Genomic DNA, 16618 nt, shown 5'->3' with positions numbered 1-16618 from the left:
TATCTATCTATCTATCGTTGAAGCAGACAGACATGGCAGGAGCACCCTCAGCACCCAAAGAAAGCACTCAGTCTCAGGACAGGCAGCAGAATCAGACTTTATTGTATGGTGCACATACAGACTCAACTCAAATGGAACAATGAGCATCCAACCATAGGCACCTTTTACTTTTATTACAATTCTTATCATTTAAGCCATTATTCTTCCTCATCTGACTCCTATCATTCCATTACTCTTATCCTGCCTCTAAATAATTCCACCAATAATTCTTAGTTGATGGGGTGTCAAACCCCGCTCTGTCCATCTTCTCTGTTTGACAAGGACTATTCTCTCCCCCTACTATCTCAGCGCTTGCTACCATAGTTTACGTCCAAAGAGTTGACATTCCCTCTCTAAGTCAGAGGGCCCATCCTTTCGGCTCTCTAGCACGTCTGACCTCTGGCTTATGAACTATTGGCGGTTTCAGGTTTATACAAAATAATAAACAAAATGTAAACGGGAGCCTTTTCAATCCTAACACTCGCATGTTTAATGCTTAGTTTAAAACAATGCCTACTTTTGCATGTGCTTCTAATACTTTTTGAGTACGTGTAAATTACCAATTTTAAGAATACAATTATCTATCTTTCTATCTCTCCTTCTGAATTCTTGACACTAATTTGTCATTTTATAATAAGCAAATTCCACTTTTGGTCTGCTTTTTGGTAATCTGCAGTATGCCAGTCAATCAAGTTATACTTTCTGTAGCACTCTTCTTAAAATCCACACTATGAAATCTGCTTTCAAAGAGAAAAATTTCAGCTTTTTAGTGATGCATCTTGTGACAGGATTAGTGGCTCAAAGTCACAGAGCAGTGGCTTTGGTAAAGTTGCAGTTTACAGTACAGCCACGAGGGGGCGACTTTATTTCAATTTTTTTTTAATTACAAACGATCAGTAAGAGATTAAAAAAATAAGTGAAAGTTAATTTTAAAATAGATTAAATTGAAATTGGTGGGTTACTTTGGTCTGTACTTCATGTAATTTAATCTGTGAACATATAAGTGTTTAGCACGTCCAGAACCTCATCCGATGACAACATCCATCAACGTGCTCTTGTTCAAACAGGGTGTTGGGGTTGCTTTGCTTTTCATTGTTTACTTTTTCATGGCCATAGCATGGATCAGCATAACGATGCCATCAATAATTCTTCATTCTGTATGGTAACTTTACTATTCTGAAGAAAATTAAAAACAGAAAACAAGATTACAGGTGCATACACAAAAAGAAAGAGTCTTAAATGTTTGAGTTAGCCAGTCTTTGTTTTCTATGTTGTGCCTGACACTACGACAATGAAAAGATAAATTTGCAAGGCAATGGTGCTGCTGGTTCCAAACCCAGGTGGGCTTTGTGGAGTTTATGTGCTGTCCTTTTATCTGAGGGGGTTTTCTGCCCACCTCCTAGTGACGCTCTTATGAATTATTATTACTTGACTGACACCTTCTTCTTAAGGTGACTTACAAACATTTGAGATACAAGCAGCCAATTTGATAATTATCTGACTGAGCCACATTATGGTCACCAGATCTATTACAGCTCTATAATAAATTTGTAATAAACTGTATTTACAGTAGGGCGGCACAGTGGTGCAGTGGGTAGCGCTGCTGCCTCACAGTTGGGAGACCTGGGGACCCAGGTTCCTCCCTGCGTGGAGTTTGCATGTTTTCCCCGTGTCTGCGTGGGTTTCCTCCCACAGTCCAAAGACATGCTGGTTAGGTGGATTGGCGATTCTAAATTGGCCCTGGTGTGTGCTTGGTGTGTGTGTGTCCTGCGGTGGGTTGGCACCCTGCCCGGGAGAAATGGTGCATTTTCTGGGAAAATTCCAGGGGTGCCGATAATTTCAGCCATGACTGTAGATAGATAGATAGATATGAAAGTCACTATATAATAGATAGATAGATGCGGTGGGTTGGCACCCTGCCCGGGATTGGTTCCTGCCTTGTGCCCTGTGTTGGCTGGGATTGGCTCCAGCAGACCCCCGTGACCCTGTGTTCGGATTCAGCGGGTCGGAAAATGGATGGATGGATGTATTTACAGTAAGTATATAACTCGGGAAGTAAATATGTTGCTCAAAAAATGAAGGGAATACTTAAATCATCCCAGCCATAACCCCAAGTCAGTGAAGGTTCAGGGATATCAGTCTGTCCAATTAGGAAGGCAAAGCGACTGTGAATCAGCGTCACCTGCTTTGGTGCCAATGACAGTGACAACAGGTGATCTGGAGAGGCACCAGCAAGTCATACACCACCCCCCCCCACACACACACAGTTGCTGTCTAGTGTTGTGTTTTGCTAGTGTCCTTCTCATTCCGGATGGCACGAGGTGGTACCTGCAGCCCATTCACACTGCACAGGTGGTCCAGCACATCCATACGTGACATCGCTAAAAGGTTTGCTGTGTCCTCTAGCACGGTGCCAAGAGCATGGAGGAGATACCAGCAGACCAAAACAGGTGAAGGCGGTTCACAGCCGCTTCTACTTCCTAAATGGACAGACTGATGGCCCTGATACGTCATGGACTTGATGTCAGACTCTCATCATTTAGTGTTCCTTTAATGTTTTTTCTGTATTTAGCATATTTAGAAATGACGAATGAAGCCAAATTCAGCCAAAAAGCCCCCTTAGTCTTCTAGTAAGCCACACTGAACTGCAAGGCTGTGATGTCCATCTTTTGAGACTTTTTCAAAGCAAAGCATCTACTGGAGCTTCAATTCAGATGTTTTTAGTGAAAGGATCCCTACGGTCATTCCGCAGCCAACACTCCATAGACTTCCAGACACAGATGATTTGATCCATGGCTGTTCATGCAATCATTTTGAAGCAAACGATCCGTGGGAATTTTGACACGGCCATTTTGGATCACATGACCCACGGCTATTTGTACATGCAATCTTTTGAAGCAAATGATCCGCGGGACTTTTGATTGGACTGCTTTGAATCAAATGATCCACGGTTGTTTCTGAGGTCATTTTGAAGCAAACGTTCTTCAGAAGTTTCGATATAACTGTTTTAAATTGGTTGTTTGCAAAGCCAAAGGGGCATCGACAAAGTATTGAGCAAAGGCTGTGAATACTTATGTACATGGGATTGCTCAGTTTTTTTATTTTTAATAAATTTGCAAAAACCTCAAGTAAACTTTTTTTACTTTGTCATTATGGGGTGTTGTGTGTAGAATTCTGAGGAAAAAAATGAATTTAATTCATTTTGGAATAAGGCTGTAACATAACAAAATGTGGAAAAAGTGATGCGCTGGGAATACTTTCCAGATGCAGTGTATGCAGTGCCACGCAGTGGGTATGTGGCACCCTTGTGCAAAGTATTTGGCACCCCCAATTTTCTTGAAATAATATTGGGTCCGCGAGCCATCGAACAATTGTCAAAGGGACCGCCACGCAAGAAATTCTAAAGAAGTTTGAGAACCGCTGGTATAGAGTGATGTGGAGTACCCTGACAGTAGACCATCGCGAAAGTTCCGTGCATGTGTGACGGAAGTCAGACAGCGAGTGACATCCCCATCCAGCACTGGCTGCTACAGCTCTGTGATGTCACGATTGGCCTCGCTAAGAATCATGGGACGCGAAGAAAAAAAAACGTTTGCGTAAACCGGCCGCATGACAGATTTTCAGGGAAAAATTTGTTAAAGAAGACCACCAGCAAACCCAGCAAATTTGCTGCAAAAAGTATAATAATGGTGAGCCGATCATGGTAACTTCAAGCATGAGAAGGTAAGCAACACTGCAAATGGACCATTCAAGATATGCTCAATCCAGCTCAGGATTATAAAGTTCAGGGTCTATCCTATACACAATACTGGAATCAACCTTAAATGGGGCAACGATCCATTGCCAGATGCACTCACACCCACACAGCGTTCTGTTTAGGGTGGCCTGTTAACTTAACCAGCACATATCTGGAGATGTGGAAGGAGAAATGAAGTACCGGAGGAAATTTCACGCAAGCAAGCAGACCAGGCGCCCACAGTTCAGGATCCATGAGGCAGTAGTGCTAACTGCTGTGCCACCCAGCCCAGTCAGTTATGTAGGGGGATTTTCATAGCCATTTGGCTACAATTCCTGCCAAATCCACCAGGTTCAGATTTCATACTCTCATACAATCCAGAATAAGCTAGACGCTGTCATTGGTGGACCCTGCATTAACCTTGTAAAGAACCCCTTGAATAACAGAGTGTGATATCAGCTTCAGGTCCTCCATTGGGAATGACGGTCTGCCAATGCATTTCCTCGCCACGTTTTTTCACTCAAATAAAGTACTCCAAGCCTTTGTTCCTTTCTGCGTCGAGCTCCTTGGTTTCAATCTCGTAGCGTTTCATTGCAATGAAATATTGTACAAACGCATCACCCAAGGCGCCCCTGATGATGTGGTCTTCGGCCAGTGCAACCAAAGCGTCTTCTAGCTTCACGGGGATGGCATGGTGTCTTAACTGAGATGGGCTAATAGGCCCTTCAGAATCAGTGTCCAGAGTGAGACTTCGCTTGATGCCATCCAGGCCGGCTGCCACTGTGGCTGCCAGGGCGAGGTAAGGGTTGCCGGTGGCAGAGCCCAGCTTGTTGTCGATTTGGGCACCTCTGCCTCCATGGCACTTGACATTGAAGGCACAGTTGTTGTCATTGGCACCCCAAGTGGCATACACACAATTCTTGGCCTCCTTGCCCTCTTGAGCAATATGCTTTCGGCAGCTAACGCCGGGTGCCATCAGGCAGCTGAGTGCCGCTGAGTGGTATAACAGGCCAGCCAGCCACTTCTTGCTCAGCTCAGACAGCTCTCCGGTGCCAGTCTGGAAAAGGTTCCTCTTGCCATTGACATCCCACACACTGTGGGAGAGCACCGCTGCATTGTGAAAGCCATTATTGGTGAAAAAGCTGGCGAGGTAGCCATGCTTCCTCACTACTTCCTTGATGCCCGTTCTGAATGTGAAAGCACTGTCTGCTGAAGCGATGCCAAACTCAGGCTGGAGAGAGATCTCCATTTGGCCAGGGCCGCTAGCAGAAGAAAAGCTATCCACATCGGCACCAACATAGTACATGCCATCGATCAGCTGCTGAAGGAAGGGCAAATCCTGGCCACTCAGGAGCGTGGCGGCTGGAAAAAACACCATCTTGGCATCGATCTTTTCTGGAGCGCCAAATATGCAGCACTCGTATGTAAAGGACGAATGCAGTGAGAAGCCGTGAGCCCTCAGCTGGCTCAGCATCTGCTTGGCGACATGTCTAGGAGAGGTACGTAGAGGGTGCCCTGTAATGGTGTAAGCGTCACACAGCACACGGGCTGTTTTAACTGCCCAAGGAAGAATACGGAAACTGCCAAGATCAGGAACAAGAAGGATGTCACTATTGAAGTTGGTGGCACTCATATGATCTACTTCATTGTCCTTTGGGCTCAGAGTCAACTCAAGATAGCTTCTGGGCATGGGGACACCATATAAGGCCTTGTCCTATAGCAAAACAAAGAGAAAGACAAGCAGTAAGGGAAGACTGGCACACCTCATGGAATCGTAGGAAAGGAGGAAATGGAGTTTGTCAGCCCCGCTTTCATTCTCTGCTGTTAACCCCACCTTTATCCTTCCCTGGGAGCCCCATCTTTTTTCTGTTAGCCCCACCTTTATCCTCTTCAATAAGCTGAGTGTTAGTATATTATCCTGTTATAGCCTTGCCTTCATTCTCTCCTATTATAGCTCCGCCTTCATTCTCTTCTGTTAACTCCGCCTTTATTTTTTGTCCTGTGAGCCCCATCTTTTATTTTTCCTGTTAGCCCCACCTTTATCCTTTTCAATGAGTTGAGTGTATATATTATCCTTTTATAGCCCCGCCTCATTCACTTCTGTTAACTGTCCTTTATCTTTTCCTGTAAGCCCCGCCTTTATCCTTTTCAATGAGTTGAGTGTTTATATTATCCTGTTATAGCCCTGCCTTTATCTTTTCCTTTGAGCCCCATCTTTTTTCTTTCTTGTTAGCCCCGCCTTTATCCTTTACGTCTCGGTACACGTACAAATCAGTTTACGACCAAAAAGTTTGCCAAACTTTTGCCTTGGTTCACAACCACACACTCTGTATACGAACAAGCCAGTTTCCCTTTTGGTTTGTACATGTTCAGTCTCTCCCTGTGCAGCGAGCAGGAGAGAGGGAGCGAGAGAGCGCCACACACACACACACACACAGAGGCAGCGCGAGAGAGACAGACGTGCGCACACACACAGGCAGCGAGAGATAGAGAGCTGGACGCATAAGGTAGGAAGGCAATTAAAGAATGCACTGGGCTTGATTTTGTTTTCACTTCTGTTTACAGCGATCGGTCTGTAGCGTGCATTGTTGCAATGTTACTTTTCTTGGTGGTTTAGTAAATTACGTATTTTTTCAATTATTCATTTTTTTTCGCTGTGCTTAAAACTCATTTAAAAAAAAAAAAAAAACTGTTTTTAGCCAGCGGTTGGTAGCGCTATAGCGCGAACTATTGCAGAGTTAGTTTTCTCTGTTGTTCAAGATTTTCTCAGTGTTATTCAATGTTTTTACATTTAGTTTACTATTACGCTGTGCATTCTATGGTTTAATTAACAATATTTGTGCTTAAAAACTTAAAATATATACTTACATACAGTTCGTATGGTCTGGAACGGATTAATTGTATTTACATACAATCCTACGGGGAAAATTGCTTCGGTTTACGACCAGAGTTTTGGAACGAATTATGGTCATGAACCGAGGTTCCACTGTATATATTATCCTTTTATAGCCCCGCCTTCATTCTCTTCTTTTAACCCCGCCTTTATTGTTGTCCTGTGAGCCCCATCTTTTTTCTTTCCTGTTAGCCCCGCCTTTATCCTTTTCAATGAGTTGAGTGTATATATTATCCTTTTATAGCCCCGCCTTCATTCTCTTCTTTTAACCCCACCTTTATTTTTGTCCTGTGAGCCCCATCTTTTTTCTTTCCTGTTAGCCCCGCCTTTATCCTTTTCAATGAGTTGAGTGTATATATTATCCTTTTATAGCCCCGCCTTCATTCTCTTCTTTTAACCCCACCTTTATTTTTGTCCTGTAAGCCCCATCTTTTTTCTTTCCTGTTAGCCCCGCCTTCATTCTCTTCTGTTAACCCCGCCTTTATTTTTGTTCTGTGAGCCCCATCTTTTTTCTTTCCTGTTAGCCCCGCCTTTATCCTTTTCAATGAGTTGAATGTTTATATTATCCTGTTATAGCTCCGCCTTTATCTTTCCTGTGAGCCTCATCTTTTTTCTTTTCTGTTAGCCCCGCCCTTATCCTCCTCTATAGGATGAGCCTTTGTGTTGTCCTGTTAGCCCTGCTTTAATGCCTTTATATGAGCTCCCATCTTCTTTCTCTCAGGTCATCCCTGTCTTCTATAGTGACCTGAATGAAAGAAGGTGGCCCACTCCAGAAGAACAAAAAAGGTTAAAGCACCAAGTAGTGAAAATTTTAAAGGTTTAGCCAAAAGTCTAAGTGACAGGCCCCAGTAAAACCCAAAACAAACAGGTCAGCAGCCAAACCCAACATTTGAACAGAAGGCATACGACAGTTTTAAGGACTCTGAGATCTTGAGGAAAAACATCTTCTGGTCTAATGAGACAAAAAACTTGAATTCTGTGAGCAGAACTCAAAGCAGTATATCTGACAAAAAACAGGCAGGCACTGCCTAATACCACCCCTTCGGTGAAGCATGGTGGTGGCAGCATGATGCTAGAGGATGCTTCTCAGTAGCAGGCACAGAGGTTGGTCAGAATGGAGATATGCTGCCAAATACAGAGAGGTCCTTGAAGAAAACCTGCTCCAGAGTGCATGCCACCTCAGACTGGGTCAACGGATCAGCACAACGGTGACCCAGAGCATACAACCAAGACAACACCAGAGTGGCTTTGGCAAACGTGTCTGAGTGCCCATGTGTGGCCCAGACTTAAACCCCATGGGAGATTTGTGAGGAGCCCTGAAGATTGCAGTTTACGGATGCTTTCCATCCATTCTAGTGGAATTTGAGATGATCTGCCAAGAAAAATGGGATCAACTGCCCAAAAAAGGTATGCTAGGCTGGTAGGGACTTACACAAGAAGGCTCAAAGCTGGAACTGCTGCTCATACAAAATACTGAATTAAGGGTCTAAACACTTCTGTAAAGTGTTTAACTTGTAATTAATTTGCAAACCTTTCTTGAAAGCGGGTCTTCATTTTGTTGTTATGAGATGGGCAAAAATGGAAAAATGTATCCATTAAAGATGAAATCTACAATGCAGTAAGGTGTGCAGAGAGTTAAGGGGTCCACTGTATTTCTTGTGTGCTGAGATTTTAGGGGTCGACTGTATTTCTTGTGTGCAGTGACTTAGGGGGTCCTCTGTATTTCTTTAGTGAGGTGAGTTAAGGGGTCCTCTATATTCCTTGTGTGATGAGAGTTAAGGGGTCCTCTATATTTCGTGTGCCTTGCTGTAGCTCACCTGAAAGAAGCGGGCTGGAATCGTCTTGGATCTTGAAACTCCGTGCAGGTCTGTGGCTTCAAATCGCACAAAGCTGATTTCTTCTCTGGCAATCTGCTGTTTGATCTGATCGGTGGTGGAAATGTTCTGAATTCCTGACATGTCCACTGCTGAATCTTTGGTGTTGTCTGTAAAAACATTGGGGTACATTAGGCAGGGTCATTCACAGACCCTGATTATCCCAGGAAAGGATTAACAGGACTAGAAGGCCTCATTAAAATGATGAAGTTAGCAGATAAATGTGATTACAAAGATAATGAATGTGTAAATGTCTTAATCCAGGTAGAGCGCAGGTGTCATGTTAACTCATTATCCAGGACTTAGTGCCATTTGTCACGCCACTCCAGGTCTGCTCAAACAAAACAAAGGTACTGTATATGAGAGTGGCACTCACAGCTTGCTTTATTTGTAAAGAAGTGGTAAGATGCTCCCTAACAGACTTGCCCACATTTACATCTAATTAAGATAATACCAGCAGCTTCACTCGCGAAGATCTCTCTTAATAAACTGGCTGATATAAAAAATATGGACTCAATTTGTATTTCATTTTTTGATTGTATACCAGGGTGGCACTCTTCCCTGCGTGGAGTTTGTATGTTCTCCGTGTCTGCGTGGGTTTCCTTCCACAGTCCAAAGACATGCAGGTTAGGTGCATTGGCGATCCTAAATTGTCCCTGGTGTGTGCTTGGTGTGCCCTGCGGTGGGCTGGCGGCCTGCCCGGAATTTCCTGCCTTGCACCTTGTGCTGGTTGGGATTGGTTCCAGCAGACCCCCGTGACCCTGTGTTAGGATATAGCGCGTTGGATAATAGATGGATGGATTATATAACAAGTCTGCGCTGCATACGAAAAATCACACAATTAGAGTGAAAATGTTGAGCAAGGAACTACAAATTCACACTAACCGGCAACGTCACGTACCTGAACATCAGTTTGTATCTGGAAGAATGTTTGGACGTGTCGAATGCTGTCTGGTGCAGTGACGTCGTAGTGTGAACTGAATTTTCAAAACCTGTATGTCTCAGTTTCTTATGTGATATTGAATGTCAGATATATTTTGCTAAAATTTTGTGAAAAAATTCCAAAATTGGCATGTGTCCCGTTTTTTCGACCAAATCACATTTTTTAAAAAACTTCAAAAAATTGTATAAATCAAAATAAAACTGACGTATTTTGGCATTTCTGAGAGAAATTAACCATTTTTGAGATAAAAAAAATCTTTTAATATTGAAGGGGTACTTTCACCCCCTTAGGGTAGGAGTTCTGCAAAATTAGTTCTTATCTCTCACCTCGACCCTAAAACAAACCTCCGTGCAAAATTTCAAAATTGTAGGAATTGGAGTTTAAGAGACCTAGTGAGGAATCAGTCAGTGGGTTTTCGCTTATATATATATATATATTGTGAGGTTTCTAAACTGTTTTGGGACAACAAGCCGAATAGCATCCCAAAGTGTGATTGCCGCGTCTGTGAAAGACTGCTTATCCATTGCCGGTGCAACCGCAGGCTCACATCAATGCAGTGGCTTACCACGGAAGCAAATCCAAGCTGATCGCGGTTGCGCTGTAAGCACCTGTCGCTGGTGGGTGATGCAAGGAACATTTTAAACGCAGGGCACAGTATTACTTGGGCACTAACCTGGTCGTGAATCTGCCTGACTGCTGTGTCTGTGTATATGAGAGTGGCAGATCACGCTACAATAAATAATCGTGCTGTTCCTGTTTCATGTTGAACAAAGTTGGTTTTGCTAAAGTACTGAGACTCAGCCTCGTGTTTTGAGGCCTAACCCTAATAAACTGTACACCCAATACCCCCCCCCCCCATCACACTGACTTAGCCACCCCCCCCACCCCCTCCACGTAATGTTTTGCTATATATTGCCTTTGATTCTTGTAAATCTAAGCATTATCCTCTGATGAAGACCCCTGGCAGGGGTTGAAAGCTCAGGAATAAAAACTACTTTATGATACGTGATTCATTTTTTCTCCCTTTGTGGATCTCCAGCTGCAAATATGCAAACCGTATCACAGACCTTCTCTTCCATATATATATATATATATATAAAATATGGAATATATAATATTTACACACACATACATATGGTTGAAATAGTTTATTGTCAAATAATGCAAAGAGTACGTGACACGTGTTTCGCCCTAATTCTGGGCTCATCAGGCGTACACACTCACTGCACTCCCTCTCGGGAATCGAACCTCGGACGTCAGTGCTAGAGGCGAAGCCCCTAACGTTGCACCACGGCATGTGGTTCGTTCATTTGACAGCATGTAGATCGGGGTAATTACATTCACGGCATTCGTAGTCTGAATCACAATCTGATGAGCCCAGAATTAGGGCGAAACACGTGTCACATAGTCTTTGCATTATTTGACAGTAAACTATTTCAACCATTCTATGATCTGCTTCTCGCAACTGAAAGAGGGCACCGTGGCGGATGTTAGCCGACTTGCTGACCAACCACAAGCGTTACCTGGTAGGTAACCACCCATACAATCAGATTGTGATTCAGACTACGAATGCCGTGAATACATACATATATATACAATATAATATATATATGACCAGCCTGACATGCGAACAACTTGCTTTACGACCAAAATTTTTGTTTTGAATTACGACCAACATCTTGCATTACGACCCGAATGCGGTCACGTGTATCCGCTTGTGCGATTGTAAACAAACAGCCGAGAGTGTTTGTAAGCATCAGTCGAAGACCAGATACATGTGTTTGTGGACGTAATTTCGGTCAGTGCAGTGATTTATTTAATTTATTTCGATAATTGCTAAGGAAGGAAGCGAAGGTAACAAAGGTAAAGAAAGTGATCACAATCGAAATGAAGAAGGAAATTGTGTGGAAATATGAGAGTGGCGTTCGTGTGACCGATCTCGCTAATATGTACAGCATGTCGAAATCCACCATCTCAACAATTTTACAAAGAAAAGATTTGTATAAGGAAACTCCTTCCAAACAATAACTACCTTCCATTTCATTCTCCTCCTCCTTCTTTCCTGCAAGCCAAAGATGTCAACTTAAATGGTGAGTACAGTATGAAATTGTTGTTTCTGGTAGGATAGGCACTTTTTATAACTTTTTGGTTAGTACATTAGAAAAAGTATTGGTGCTTTTGGTAAATTATGCACATTATACAACCCTTTTTTATTAAAAAAAGTTAAGTACGTGTTGCTGTGGGCGGTTCGGAACACATTAAGGGCATTTCCATTATTTCTTATGGGAAAAATAGTCTTGACTTACAACCAACTTGAGTTACAACCAGCCCTCGGGAACGAATGGAGTTCGTAAGTCAAGGGTCCACTGTGTGTGTGATGTGTTATATATATTAATATAAAATATAAAGTGTGGTATAGTGGTGAAGGCTTTGGACTTCAAACTCTGAGATTGTGGATTCTAACACCACTGTGTTACCATGAGCAAGTCGCTTGACCTGCCTGTGCTCCAGTTGGAGAAAACCAAAAGAAATGGAACCAATTGTATCATAAATGTTGTAAGTCAGCCAAATAAGTAAATGTAAGTAGAAGCTTTAAAGTGTCACCAGATCAGTGGTGGCAAATATTTGCTGCCATCCCAACTAGGGATAAGAGCCACAAAAGGCTGAAGAAATATCAACGTGTCATAAATGTGGCCACTTCCAGACATGGTGTGTGTCTTTACTTCACAGTGACGTGTGAACAAACACCAGCCAGGAGGTGTCACCAGAATTATGGCTTGAAGAGGAGATGTTGGTGACTTTGAAAGGTGGCTTTTGACAAGTGCTAGTGACCAGGGAGACTGGAAATGTGATGAAGATTCATGAGAAGCAGGACTATTGAGCTCAACTGGATGAGTATTAGATCGATCTGTCGATCTATCTATCTGTCTGAGTTATATAGTGCCTTTCATTTCTATCTATCATATAGTGCCTTTCACATTTTTCTTTTATATACAGTTCCTGCCATATCTAACTTTTTACTGGATAGTGTCTCTTGTTCTTATCTGTTTATCCAGAAGGTAAAAGTTTAAGAGTCACCTGGTCAGGTATAAAATGTGGCTTGTTAAAGGGGTCCTAAAGGTCTAACCCTAACCTGTCCCCCCTTAATTTGGATGTCCCTACATAGAGGTCTCCTGTCCTTATATCTCAACAAACTTTAAGAGACAATAAAAGATGCTTTACCAGCCTGATCAGTTCTTGGTCCTGGCCCACCAGCTCCAAGCACAACTTCTTGCTTCATCTCTGAGTGCTTTGTGTTGACCCCTGCAGGTTTGCCCGTCACAATGCATGGATCACCACCAGGTCTGATCTGGACAGCAGCAGTTGCCATTTTTTGCACCTGCATTCTGCTTTGGGGATCCTCAGAAAAAGGCTTAAAAGTGCTGAAAGAGACGGCTGGAGCCTCCTGTGACCTTTTTGCAGGGGTCTGGGCACACGGGTAAATGCCAGTCATGCCAGGTTTGGTACGTGTTTGTAATAAGGAGCTTTCCCTTAAAAGATTCTTTAGTTCCTGTATGGTCTGCCTGGATACTCTTGCCTCGGAAACGGACACTCCTGTGGCCTCCTGCTCTGTATTCCAGTGGTCCTCCTGAAGGCATTGTGATGGTGGAGACCCTGGCTTCTCTTGGTCATCGCTGCTCTCTTCTCGCAGCCTGCCATCCTGCTGGTAGTTTGACGGTGATCTCGGAGTGCGGCTCATGGCTGCCACAGAGGAATCAAACTGACCTATCTGACGAAAAGAACCCCCCTTTTCCCACTCCATGGGAGGCAAGTATTTCCCACTGACCTTGACTCCTTTTCTTTTTTTCAGGCTGATCCCACTTCCGTCGACTTCATCTTTGGAGATATTCACTGAATCCTGAAAAACAAAGCATTATTTGCAGGGTGTAGCATCACTATAAGCATGTCAAATCGTAACATAACATTTTTAAATCTGCCTAATCCAGTGAAAGTCTGTGGGGGTCTAAGTGTGTAAAATACACCCCAAAAAAGGGAGACGTGTGCAGGAGACACAGCAGGGCTTTGATCTAAAACCAAGTGGACCGACACAATAACAACTCCAAGTCAGAAAAAGTTGGGATGGAATGGAAAATGCAAGTAAATAAAAAATGCAGTGATTCTCAAATGCACTTTGACTGGTACTGCACTGAGTCTCTGTTATATGCCATTTAGTATGGAATTTGTAAAAGCAGTGCTAATGTTTGTGATACGTTATCTGTTGACAAATGCAATGCTTTTTATTACCACAAATGTTTTTGATCTACCAACTGTTGTAACGACAAATGCAATGCACATGTCTCTGTTATATACCATTTAGGGTGGAATTTGTAAAAGCAGTGCTAGTGTTTGTGATGTGCCATCTGTTGGAATGGCAAATGCAATGCATATGCCACAGTAATTTGAAGTTTGGTATGGGATTCATAAAAGCAGTGCTCATTATTGTGATGTGCTATCTGCTGCAATGGAAAGTGCAAATCATTTTATTACTACCAGTGTTTGTGCTGTGAAAAATGTGTTGGAATGAAAAATGCAATGCATATACATCTCTGTGATATGCGATTTGGTACGGGATTCATAAAAACAGTGCTAATCTTTGTGATGCACAATCTGCTGGAATGACAAATGCAATGCATTCTATTACTAAGAATGTTTGTGTTGTGCCATCTGTTAGAATCACAAATCAATGTATATTTCTGTTTTATGCCATTTAGTAAGGGATTCGTAAAAGCAGTGATAATGTTTGTGATGTGCCATCTGCTGTAATGACCAATGCAACGCATTGCATTACTACAAATGTTTGTGCTGCACCATCTGTTGGAATGACCAATACAATGTCTATGCCTCTGTGACTGCAGTGGGTTGGCACCCTGCCTGGGATTGGTTCCTGCCTTGTGCCCTGTGTTGGCTGGGATTGGCTCCAGCAGACCCCCATGACCCTGTGTTTGGTTGGAAAATGGATGGATGGATGGATGCCTCTGTGATATGTCATTTGGTATGGAACTCAAAAATGCAGTACCAATGTTTGTAATGTGTCATCTATTGGAATGACAAATGCAATGTATTTTGTTACTACAAATGTTTGTGCTGCTCCATCTCTTGGACTGCCAAATGCAATGCATATCTCTATTGTATGCCATTTGCTATGGGACTGATAAAAGCAGTCTAGTGTTTATAATGTGTTATTGTTGGAATAACAAATGCAATGCATTTTATTACTACCAATGTTTGTGCTTCGCCATCTGTTTGAATGGAAAGTGCAATGCGTATATCTCTGTGATATGCAATTTGGTATGGGATTCGTAAAAGCAGTGCTATTGTTAGTGATGTACCATCTGTTGGAATGGCAAATGCAATGCCTATGGCACTGTTATTTGCTGTTTAGTATGTGATTCGTAAAAGCAGTGCTAATGTCTGTGATGTGCCATCTGTTGGAATGACAAATGCACTGCATGTGTCTCTGTGATAGGTCATTTGATATAGGATTCATAAAAGCAGTACAAATGTTTGTGATGTGTCATCTGCTGTGATCACAAATACAATGTATTTTATTACCACAAATGATTTTGATGCACCAACTGTTGGAATGACAAATGCAATGCATATATTTCTCTGATATGCCATTTGGTATGGGATTCGTAAAAGCAGTGCTAATGTTTGTGGTGTGTCATCTGTTGGAATGACAAATGCAATGCATTTTATTACTACATGCTTTAAAAACTACATTCCAGTAGATGGAATACTGCAAATGTTAACACTAAGGTCTACACTGATTATTTTGATTTTAACTCATGGTGGCACAGCTAGTTTAAAATTAAATCTAAAACACAATAAAATATGCCAAAAGTGGAGTGATTTGAGAACTTTCTAAATCCACTGTACACATTATGAATTACAGTAACATTATTAGGTCATATTTACAGTGTAGTCCTCAGCAAAGTGAGGGGGTCTCAGTTTTAAACCACTGTATGCAACCATTTTCTGAGTCCACAAACTCTAGTAATGGGGATAGTGGGTTTTAATTTACCCCTGGCAGCATCTTGTGTAAGGCAGAATCCAGCTTTGAAATGAGAAAATAATCCGTAGAAGGCTAAAATGACTCACATGGGGTTAATTGCGAGGACACCAGTTAATGTGACATACACATTTTTGGGATGAAAACTGGAATTCCAGGAGGAAGCTCCAATTCAAACACCAGGAGTCCTCAAAGTGGAATGGATTGGGAATTTTGAACCCGAGACTTCCTGGTGCAGTCAGAGAGCAGCATTCTGAAACACCCTTAGTTCAGTTCAGGGTCACAGGGGCCTGTCCTGGCAGCATCAGGCAAAAGTCTGGGATCAGTCCTGGGCAGGACATCAGTCCTTTCATTATATTTCATTTTAGTTCAGATCCAAAAAAATGTAACCATTAATAAAGTAAAATAAAAAGTACCTTTGTGCAGATGTCGTCCTCCTCCTCCATGATGGCCACTTTTAAACATTGATGCACAACTTAACAGGTTAACATAAGATCCCATTTCCAGGCCATTGACGGCCTTCAGTTCTTTTTATAGATTTCCACACAATAGTGGAAAATTCTGTGCAAGTTCTAAAGGCAGCTCTTGGCACACACCGGTGGTCACTGGCAGCGATCACAGAAAGCACAGCACTGTTGGCCCGACAGACAATTCATGTGACCCTGGTTGTCACAGATACCTGACAAAAGCGCGTGACGGCTGGCATCAGAGGCCACTCATTGTGCCCGTCTGGAAAGCCGACTACTCAGCCTTTTTGAATTTGTATGCCTGCACAGCTGCTTTCTTTCATCACTTTGTTGCCATTTCTAGAAAATGTTCTTTGAACGTTCAAATATTTAATGTTTAACCAGATCTGAGGTACTAAAACACGTTCAAACGTACATATCTGATATATAGAGAATTCCAAAAAGAAGTAGATGCCAGCTTGATGTTAACGCATCTTTTGAGTTCCACAGTTATTTGAAACAGTAGGCAGTAGCTGTGGCAGTCACATTGTCACCAGCACAAAGTGAAGAGTAATTCTTACTTGATGTATGATGAACTTGGAACACGTCACACTCTGGGGTCGTGACAAACAAGA

At 42.6% G+C, this 16618-nt stretch overlaps 1 protein-coding gene across 1 annotated transcript; it reads right to left on the bottom strand.

Moving 5' to 3' along the window:
• Positions 1 to 3587: 3587 nt before the first annotated feature.
• lgsn (lengsin, lens protein with glutamine synthetase domain) lies at positions 3588 to 16133 on the bottom strand. The gene is made up of 4 exons (XM_051919149.1): positions 15954 to 16133; positions 12708 to 13383; positions 8486 to 8652; positions 3588 to 5489 (listed from the first exon to the last, which is right to left on the bottom strand). The coding sequence occupies exons 1-4, from the start codon at positions 15981 to 15983 to the stop codon at positions 4296 to 4298; spliced, it is 2067 nt and encodes a 688-aa protein (XP_051775109.1). The 5' UTR covers positions 15984 to 16133; the 3' UTR covers positions 3588 to 4295.
• Between the last annotated feature and the right edge of the window lie 485 nt (positions 16134 to 16618).

This window comes from Erpetoichthys calabaricus, chromosome 15 (genome assembly GCF_900747795.2).
Source record: "Erpetoichthys calabaricus chromosome 15, fErpCal1.3, whole genome shotgun sequence".
Lineage (NCBI taxonomy): Eukaryota > Metazoa > Chordata > Cladistia > Polypteriformes > Polypteridae > Erpetoichthys > Erpetoichthys calabaricus.
Note: the sequence above shows the minus strand (reverse complement) of the source record. Positions and strands in the feature narration are given on the sequence as shown.

What these genes read in the sequence shown, in the direction of transcription:
- lgsn (XM_051919149.1), bottom strand. Translation starts at nt 15,983, where the DNA reads ATGGAGGAGGAGGACGACATCTGCACAAAG. An exon ending in AGGACGACATCTGCACAAAG is followed by an intron (nt 13,384 to 15,953) that starts GTACTTTTTATT and finishes TTTGTTTTTCAG; the next exon opens with GATTCAGTGAATATCTCCAA. An exon ending in ACCAAGAACTGATCAGGCTG is followed by an intron (nt 8,653 to 12,707) that starts GTAAAGCATCTT and finishes ATGTTTTTACAG; the next exon opens with ACAACACCAAAGATTCAGCA.